The 9,775-nt window shown below is 44.5% G+C and overlaps 1 protein-coding gene across 1 annotated transcript in view; it reads right to left on the bottom strand.

Moving 5' to 3' along the window:
• LOC102490434 (scavenger receptor cysteine-rich domain-containing protein SCART1) overlaps nucleotides 1-9,775 on the bottom strand; it is a 29,552-nt gene that overhangs the window by 16,830 nt on the left and 2,947 nt on the right. The window contains exons 5-8 of the mRNA XM_027771208.1: nucleotides 8,626-8,948; nucleotides 7,927-8,230; nucleotides 7,423-7,740; nucleotides 3,601-3,915 (exon numbers count right to left, since the gene is read on the bottom strand). Of these exons, the coding sequence (XP_027627009.1) occupies nucleotides 3,601-3,915; nucleotides 7,423-7,740; nucleotides 7,927-8,230; nucleotides 8,626-8,948 (1,260 nt within the window). The remainder of the gene's footprint in view (nucleotides 1-3,600; nucleotides 3,916-7,422; nucleotides 7,741-7,926; nucleotides 8,231-8,625; nucleotides 8,949-9,775) is intronic.

Here is a 9,775-nt window from a genome sequence, read left to right as displayed (position 1 = left end):
GTGGAATGGAGAGGTAAGACACTTGTGAGACACAGATAAAATTTATTATCTGTTGACAAAGGATTTGTATGGTGGTCTCAACTGGGCTGGACTGAGGTGTATATCATGCTGTGTAAAGTCTCTTCACAATCTAAATGATGGATAGATTTTTAATGTATGAATAATAATTTTAAAAATTTTAAAAAATAAAAGGTTAAAAAAAAAGAAAGAAATTGAGAGAAAGAAAGAAATCACCATTCACTAGAGTATAATCATGACGTAACCATTCTATTCCATTTCTCCATTCTATCAGGACTTTGGCTGCACATGGATGTGCATACACACACACACACACACACACACACACACACAACATTTTTCAAGTCACCAGGGTCAAATGATAGTCAACCATGAATTGTTGGAGCTGGCAGGTGGCATGGTGGTTAAGGGTGTTGGACTCCCACATGGCCCACCACGATTCGAGTCCTGGACCTGGTGGCTTGCTTTCTCACATTCTCTCTCTCACACACACTCTATCCCTCTCTGGTCAAATTAAAATAAATAAATAAATAAATAAATAAATAAATAAATAAATAAATAAAGTTAACAAAATAATTCTTTTTAAAAAACAAAAAATATGAGGCCAAGGCTATGAGGCCGGCTTGGTATATATTATTCATTATAAAAACACAACAAACAGGGGCCGACAGGTCGTGAGGTGGTTAAGGGCACTGGATTCCCACATGGCCAACCATAGTTAGAGTCTTGGACCTAACAGCTTGCTTTCTCACTGTTTCTGTCTCTCTCTCTATGTCCCTCTCTGGTTAAATTAAAGAAATAAGTAAATAAATGGAGTTAAATAAAATGATTATAAAAAAGCTTAAATTCCACTGGATTTTTTTCTCTTAACACTGAATAGTGCATGGAGACTAAGAAATATGCTCCTGCTTATTTTCCACTCTTTTTAAGCCTTTCAGTCTATTCCTGGAAATTATGATCCAAGAAATGAAGGGTCATGGGCTCCTCTAATTTTTCAGGCTGACACTGAAGCAAAGGCTATGCAGGCCAAGTGCTGAACCCCAACCCCAATCAAGTTCCATCAACTCTGTAATTTTAAGCCAATCAAATATTGGCATTGATTTTCTATCAGTTTTTTTCTTCAGTGTTGTGAAATCCCACTTTTTTTTTTTTTTGAGAGGTTTTCACTATAGGGCGCTTGCGCTCACCAGACAGAGAGAGACAGAGAGACAGTAAGTGAGAAATCACCCCCCGGGGGGGATGACCATGCCACAATCCCTTCTCCTCCATTCCCCTCTCGGAATCTTGGGCACGCATGCACACGCACTCAGCGTGAGTCTAAAGCACCAGGTCCAGGACGTGAACCACGGTTGACTACGTGGGAGTCCAGCAACATAGCCATTACGCTAACTGCTGGTCCTGAAATCCCACCTTTTACTTGGTGTCTTTAAAAGTATATGTCTGATACATCATAATTAAATTGTAAAATATAAATTCTATTTCAATATGAATTGTTGGAGCTGGCAGGTGGCATGGTGGTTAAGGGTGTTGGACTCCCACATGGCCCACCACGATTCGAGTCCTGGACCTGGTGGCTTGCTTTCTCACATTCTCTCTCTCTCACACACTCTATCCCCCTCTGGTCAAATTAAAATAAATAAATAAATAAAGTTAATAAAATAATTCTTTTTAAAAAACAAAAAATATGAATTGTTATTTAGATTATATTTTATTTATTCTTTTAATTTATTTTGTATATTCAATCACTGCACTTCACTGCCACTTGTGGGCTAAATTTACCCAACCTGAGTACACTTCACACCAGTACAGTTCTATATCAATATTAATAAATTTGTATAAATTCTATAACTAAATCACTTTTACAGTAAAATTATTATTATCCATATATTATTGAATAAATTATGATTTTGAGTTACTATATGAAAAAGGGAATAAAAGGTGTATGTCTATATTACCTTATTACTTAGGGAGTGAAAACCTCACTTCCTTTCTATAGAGTGCCTAGAACATTCCTGGTGATTTTTATGAGGTCTAAAAACAAGATAAGCCATTTCAGAGGTTCCATATTGAAACCCAGTTTCCCATGGATTTCTGATCAGTGTTCCAGGTATTTCTATCATATGAAATGATTAATAGAGAATAGTATTTATATTTTCTTATGCTACTCAAAGTGTGTACTTAAGAAGTAGGTTGATTTTGTTTATATTAATATTTTGTCACAAAAAAGATATTTGGATTTAATGTAGTAGTGTTCAAATCTATTCGTAAACAATGTGACCATGATCTTAAATTATGCTCTTATGTTAGTAAGATATGTTTAGAAGTGTTAAGCAAACTAAAATCTTAAAAAATTGTTCTGTTTAGCCTGGATAATTGCAGCTTTTCATAAAATTCCAGTATGGTCATATATAATTAATGAATGTTTATGAATCCATATTTCTAATTATTCATTAAAATGTATTGTTAGATGCTATGAGTATGCTATGGCATGAATTTTCATGAATATGAAAGGAAAATCAACACACGTAATGTTACATTTTCAGAAACATTTCCCCCATATGATAATAAAGTTCAAAAGTGTAAATACTTTATAAAATCCTATGTCCTTACCGGTGATTGTAATTCAAAATTAATTGTATATATTTGCACATTAATTGTCTGACTGAGATACTAAAGTTATTTACAAAAGTAAACAATGAAAAAAACAAAAACAAACAAAAGAATGTAAGGTTCTTGGTTGAAAGCAATGTATACGGTAATATCCTTGATCTGATTATCACACACTGCATGCATGCTTTGAAAATTATGTTTACACCATAAAAATGTACAACTAAAAGTTGTAAAATAAGAAATTATAAATACAAATGAAAAAGAAACACAATGATTGAAATAAATGTAATAAACTAAGACATAGCTGGAGAAAGGTTTCCTGAAACAGAAAATGAATCCAAATAATGAGAAGAGATTACATTTGGATAAGGAGACTCTGCTAGAGTCTCACTCTTCCATCAGGGCTGCCTGGAATGCCCAGGGTGAGTCTGATGTTCAGGCCACCCAGAACCAATGATCCCACACACACACACACAGGTTTCTCCTGAGAACACCCAGTGCCCAAATAACAAACTCTGTCACCCAACCATGATCCTACCCAGATAAGAGCAGAGCAACATAAAGAACGGTATGTGTAAGTAAACAAATGCATGTGCTGCCTTAAAAATAGTCTCCAGCACACTAAAAAGTTCTCCAGTATATTTAAACACAAAATTCAAGACAAGAAATCTCAGGCACAAACTAGAGATGAATTTGTGACTGGGAAGCAGTGCTGCTCCAGAATCAACCACTACGCCTTAGCGGACCTGGACCAGACCCCACGTGTCCCATCACCCACCCCCACAATGCAGAAACTGAGAGGGATTTGTCTCAGAGCATTATTGTAGCAAGAGGTCCCCACACGTTGTGGGGGTTCTGCATTCCAGGAAGAGAACAGCCCTGGGAAACAAGAATGCATTATTGTATGTGATAAAATAGTACAATCATTTGATATGTAGCTGCTGGTAGAAAAGACTCAGAAACGAGACCAACCTGAGCAGAAGACTCCAGCATCCTCCTTGCGTCGGCAGTCATGCCGGCCCCAACCCCAGAATGGGCATTGCCACAGCACAGATTCGTTGCCCTGGCAGCCCATCTCATCCATCCAGATGCGCCCAGATCCAGCCCCAAAGTGGGCCGCCCCTGGGGCGCTGAGGGCATGGCCACAGCCCAGCTGCCTGCAGACTACGTGAGCATCCCGCAGGTCCCAGGCGTCGTCACACACGGTGCCCCACTCGCCCCTGTAGAGCACCTCCACACGCCCAGCACAGCGGCCTGGCCCCTCAGCCAGCCTCACCTGGAGACTTCCTGCAAAGAGACTTAAGTCAGGGCGCCCTGGCCACCAAGGAGCAGGGCCTCAGGGTGGATTGGGGTTCCACATTCACCTGAGCACATGACGCCTGTGTCTCGTGAGGTCCCCGCGGGCTCCATAAGGGACTTGGACACGTTGCACTCGGTCAGGCGGGTCTCAGTGCCCAGGCAGCGCACACGGCTCAGCCCTACCGGGACAACCCAGCGGCCAGGGGCAGGGGCGTCATAGGCTCTCTGGGCTTCTCCACAGCGGAGCTGTCGGCACACGACTCCCGCCCCACGCAGGTCCCAGGCATCGTCCAAGACGCGGCCCCACACACTGTCCAGGGAGACTTCCACGCGGCCATCACAGCGGCTGTGCCCGTCCCTCAGCCTCAGGGCATGAGAGAGACCTGGGGAGGGCGATTTGGAGGGGTCCAAGGCTTGGGGGGTGGGGTGGGGACCAGGCCTGAAAAGGGGAAAGGACTACCACCCCTGCAGAGTCCCCATTCACCCAACCCTCTCTATCTATCCTTTGCACAACTCTGTCCACTACTCTTGCTGACCCTCCTTCTCCTCAGTCCTGCCACCGCACCCACCTGAGCAGACTGTGGCGGCAAGTTCCATCAACTCTGTAATTTTAAGCCAATCAAATATTGGCATTGATTTTCTATCAGTTTTTTTCTTCAGTGTTGTGAAATCCCACTTTTTTTTTTTTTTGAGAGGTTTTCACTATAGGGCGCTTGCGCTCACCAGACAGAGAGAGACAGAGAGACAGTAAGTGAGAAATCACCCCCCGGGGGGGATGACCATGCCACAATCCCTTCTCCTCCATTCCCCTCTCGGAATCTTGGGCACGCATGCACACGCACTCAGCGTGAGTCTAAAGCACCAGGTCCAGGACGTGAACCACGGTTGACTACGTGGGAGTCCAGCAACATAGCCATTACGCTAACTGCTGGTCCTGAAATCCCACCTTTTACTTGGTGTCTTTAAAAGTATATGTCTGATACATCATAATTAAATTGTAAAATATAAATTCTATTTCAATATGAATTGTTGGAGCTGGCAGGTGGCATGGTGGTTAAGGGTGTTGGACTCCCACATGGCCCACCACGATTCGAGTCCTGGACCTGGTGGCTTGCTTTCTCACATTCTCTCTCTCTCACACACTCTATCCCCCTCTGGTCAAATTAAAATAAATAAATAAATAAAGTTAATAAAATAATTCTTTTTAAAAAACAAAAAATATGAATTGTTATTTAGATTATATTTTATTTATTCTTTTAATTTATTTTGTATATTCAATCACTGCACTTCACTGCCACTTGTGGGCTAAATTTACCCAACCTGAGTACACTTCACACCAGTACAGTTCTATATCAATATTAATAAATTTGTATAAATTCTATAACTAAATCACTTTTACAGTAAAATTATTATTATCCATATATTATTGAATAAATTATGATTTTGAGTTACTATATGAAAAAGGGAATAAAAGGTGTATGTCTATATTACCTTATTACTTAGGGAGTGAAAACCTCACTTCCTTTCTATAGAGTGCCTAGAACATTCCTGGTGATTTTTATGAGGTCTAAAAACAAGATAAGCCATTTCAGAGGTTCCATATTGAAACCCAGTTTCCCATGGATTTCTGATCAGTGTTCCAGGTATTTCTATCATATGAAATGATTAATAGAGAATAGTATTTATATTTTCTTATGCTACTCAAAGTGTGTACTTAAGAAGTAGGTTGATTTTGTTTATATTAATATTTTGTCACAAAAAAGATATTTGGATTTAATGTAGTAGTGTTCAAATCTATTCGTAAACAATGTGACCATGATCTTAAATTATGCTCTTATGTTAGTAAGATATGTTTAGAAGTGTTAAGCAAACTAAAATCTTAAAAAATTGTTCTGTTTAGCCTGGATAATTGCAGCTTTTCATAAAATTCCAGTATGGTCATATATAATTAATGAATGTTTATGAATCCATATTTCTAATTATTCATTAAAATGTATTGTTAGATGCTATGAGTATGCTATGGCATGAATTTTCATGAATATGAAAGGAAAATCAACACACGTAATGTTACATTTTCAGAAACATTTCCCCCATATGATAATAAAGTTCAAAAGTGTAAATACTTTATAAAATCCTATGTCCTTACCGGTGATTGTAATTCAAAATTAATTGTATATATTTGCACATTAATTGTCTGACTGAGATACTAAAGTTATTTACAAAAGTAAACAATGAAAAAAACAAAAACAAACAAAAGAATGTAAGGTTCTTGGTTGAAAGCAATGTATACGGTAATATCCTTGATCTGATTATCACACACTGCATGCATGCTTTGAAAATTATGTTTACACCATAAAAATGTACAACTAAAAGTTGTAAAATAAGAAATTATAAATACAAATGAAAAAGAAACACAATGATTGAAATAAATGTAATAAACTAAGACATAGCTGGAGAAAGGTTTCCTGAAACAGAAAATGAATCCAAATAATGAGAAGAGATTACATTTGGATAAGGAGACTCTGCTAGAGTCTCACTCTTCCATCAGGGCTGCCTGGAATGCCCAGGGTGAGTCTGATGTTCAGGCCACCCAGAACCAATGATCCCACACACACACACACAGAAAACTCCTGAGAACACCCAGTGCCCAAATAACAAACTCTGTCACCCAACCATGATCCTACCCAGATAAGAGCAGAGCAACATAAAGAACGGTATGTGTAAGTAAACAAATGCATGTGCTGCCTTAAAAATAGTCTCCAGCACACTAAAAAGTTCTCCAGTATATTTAAACACAAAATTCAAGACAAGAAATCTCAGGCACAAACTAGAGATGAATTTGTGACTGGGAAGCAGTGCTGCTCCAGAATCAACCACTACGCCTTAGCGGACCTGGACCAGACCCCACGTGTCCCATCACCCACCCCCACAATGCAGAAACTGAGAGGGATTTGTCTCAGAGCATTATTGTAGCAAGAGGTCCCCACACGTTGTGGGGGTTCTGCATTCCAGGAAGAGAACAGCCCTGGGAAACAAGAATGCATTATTGTATGTGATAAAATAGTACAATCATTTGATTTGGAGCTGGTGGCATAAGAGATACATGAGCAGAAGACTCCAGCATCCTCCTTGCGTCGGCAGTCATGCCGGCCCCAACCCCAGAATGGGCATTGCCACAGCACAGATTCGTTGCCCTGGCAGCCCATCTCATCCATCCAGATGCGCCCAGATCCAGCCCCAAAGTGGGCCGCCCCTGGGGCGCTGAGGGCATGGCCACAGCCCAGCTGCCTGCAGACTACGTGAGCATCCCGCAGGTCCCAGGCGTCGTCACACACGGTGCCCCACTCGCCCCTGTAGAGCACCTCCACACGCCCAGCACAGCGGCCTGGCCCCTCAGCCAGCCTCACCTGGAGACTTCCTGCAAAGAGACTTAAGTCAGGGCGCCCTGGCCACCAAGGAGCAGGGCCTCAGGGTGGATTGGGGTTCCACATTCACCTGAGCACATGACGCCTGTGTCTCGTGAGGTCCCCGCGGGCTCCATAAGGGACTTGGACACGTTGCACTCGGTCAGGCGGGTCTCAGTGCCCAGGCAGCGCACACGGCTCAGCCCTACCGGGACAACCCAGCGGCCAGGGGCAGGGGCGTCATAGGCTCTCTGGGCTTCTCCACAGCGGAGCTGTCGGCACACGACTCCCGCCCCACGCAGGTCCCAGGCATCGTCCAAGACGCGGCCCCACACACTGTCCAGGGAGACTTCCACGCGGCCATCACAGCGGCTGTGCCCGTCCCTCAGCCTCAGGGCATGAGAGAGACCTGGGGAGGGCGATTTGGAGGGGTCCAAGGCTTGGGGGGTGGGGTGGGGACCAGGCCTGAAAAGGGGAAAGGACTACCACCCCTGCAGAGTCCCCATTCACCCAACCCTCTCTATCTATCCTTTGCACAACTCTGTCCACTACTCTTGCTGACCCTCCTTCTCCTCAGTCCTGCCACCGCACCCACCTGAGCAGACTGTGGAGGCAGAGTTTCCTGGGGCGCAGGCTGGTGCTCCCAGTGTGCTCACTGGGCAGTTCCATAAGTAGGACTCCGTCCCCTCACAGTGAAACACATCCGGCCAGATAGGGGTGTCCCCTTCCCCAAAATGGCTTCCTTGGGGTATGGCCACCGGGTTGCCACAATTGAGTTGATGGCAGAGGACAGTGGCATCTGCCAAGTCCCATTGTGTGGCACAGAGGGGCGCCCAGGTTCCCTGAACTTGGAGTTCCACGCGGCCCTCACAGCTGCTGCTGCCGTTTACCAGCCGGAACTCTGCAGGGAGGAGTCAGCTTAGCTCCCAGACCCACAGACCTGGCACAAGGCCTTTACTTTCTTTCACACTCAGTGCAGTGAGCACAAAGCTGAGCCCATACTTCCACCAGCACTCCCACCCACCTCAGCATCAGCATCCAGTTAGTACAACTCTGCAGAGGAACCCACCCTCCACAGCACAGCCTTGGGAGGCACATCCCTCATGATCAGAAATCCTCCTTCCCTTCTTTCACCCAACTGAAGCAAACTCTTCCTCAATACCCACAACTTCTTGGCCAGAGGCACCTTTGAGCTCTGCTTAGAATCCCTCCTCTCCCTCTTTCCTACTCCACCCCATTTGTTATAAAGAGAGGTTACCCTGGAAGAAGGTCAAACTGAGCTTCCAGAAGCCACCCTCAAGACCTCACCTGAACATGTGAGGCCAGCATCTTGGCTGTGCCCGCACTGGTGCCCGAGCCCCCTTGGGCAGTGGAACAGCAGGGATTCATTGCCGATACAGTGGAACACGTCAGTCCACACAAGGCCAGAGCCCTGACCAAAGTGAACACCCCCAGATATGGACACAGCTGCACCACACTGCAGCTCCCGGCATACCACATGGGCCGTCGGCAGGTCCAGGTTGGTGCTGCAGACAGTGCCCCAGGTCAGGCCCTGTCTCACTTCCAGGCGCCCAGCACAAGGGTGAGGGCCATCTGACAGACGGGTCTCCATGTGTCCTGAGGAAGCAGACATCCTCTCAGGGAGAAGACAAGTGTTCTCAGATGAGCCATTTGGCTCTGAGCCACTGCCTTGGGCCACATAGGGCTCCAGCCAGGGGAGCACCTCTACATGCAGGGAGTGAGTCTGCCAAACACAGGCAGGAACTGGCAGCCAGAGACTCATCTCCTCTACGGAGGAGAGAAGGAAACCCTGGCTGATTTCTCATCTAGGTGTCATTGACACCTGCTGCCGGTGCCCACATGTATCACAGCCTCTGCCTGTCCAGGACAATGGTACCTATGCTCTCTGCAATCTCAGAGGTGACATCAAAGAGATTCTTGGTCCTCAGAGCACTCCGCCTTTCCAAGACTGCATTCTCATTTTAGCCCACCATCATTTTCAACACATGGCTGGGAGATGTGAGAGTCAACACAATTCACCCACTTGAGATGGGGTTAAGAAGGAATGACTTGGTCCCCAGCTCAGATGCATGTTAGACATCCAACAGCTGCAGCTAAATTGCTCAGACCTGTGCAAACAGCCTACGGGTTCTGAGTTGGTACTCCTCTTCTAGGGCCCCAGAAACCCATCTCTACTCTGCTGAGGCAATGCATATAGACCTGAGCACATATGCAGCCTGCTTGATTGGCACCTGTTGGTCAACCCATCCTGGAAGCTCTGAGCTCTTCAGGACTAGATTTCTGTCAAAACTAATTATGAGCTAGAGAATATTGGGTTTTCCCTTGTTTTCCTTTGCCTCCTCACACTGCTTTTTATTTCCTCTGAGAGAGCCAGTTGCACAAGTGTCTGTGAGGCAAACCAACCATGAAAGTCAAGGCTCTTT

Source organism: Tupaia chinensis, unplaced genomic scaffold (assembly GCF_000334495.1).
Source record: "Tupaia chinensis unplaced genomic scaffold, TupChi_1.0 Scaffold000197_1, whole genome shotgun sequence".
NCBI classification, from domain to species: Eukaryota; Metazoa; Chordata; class Mammalia; order Scandentia; family Tupaiidae; genus Tupaia; species Tupaia belangeri.
The sequence above is the reverse complement of the archived record's forward strand: the minus strand, read 5'-3'. Positions and strand labels throughout refer to the sequence as shown.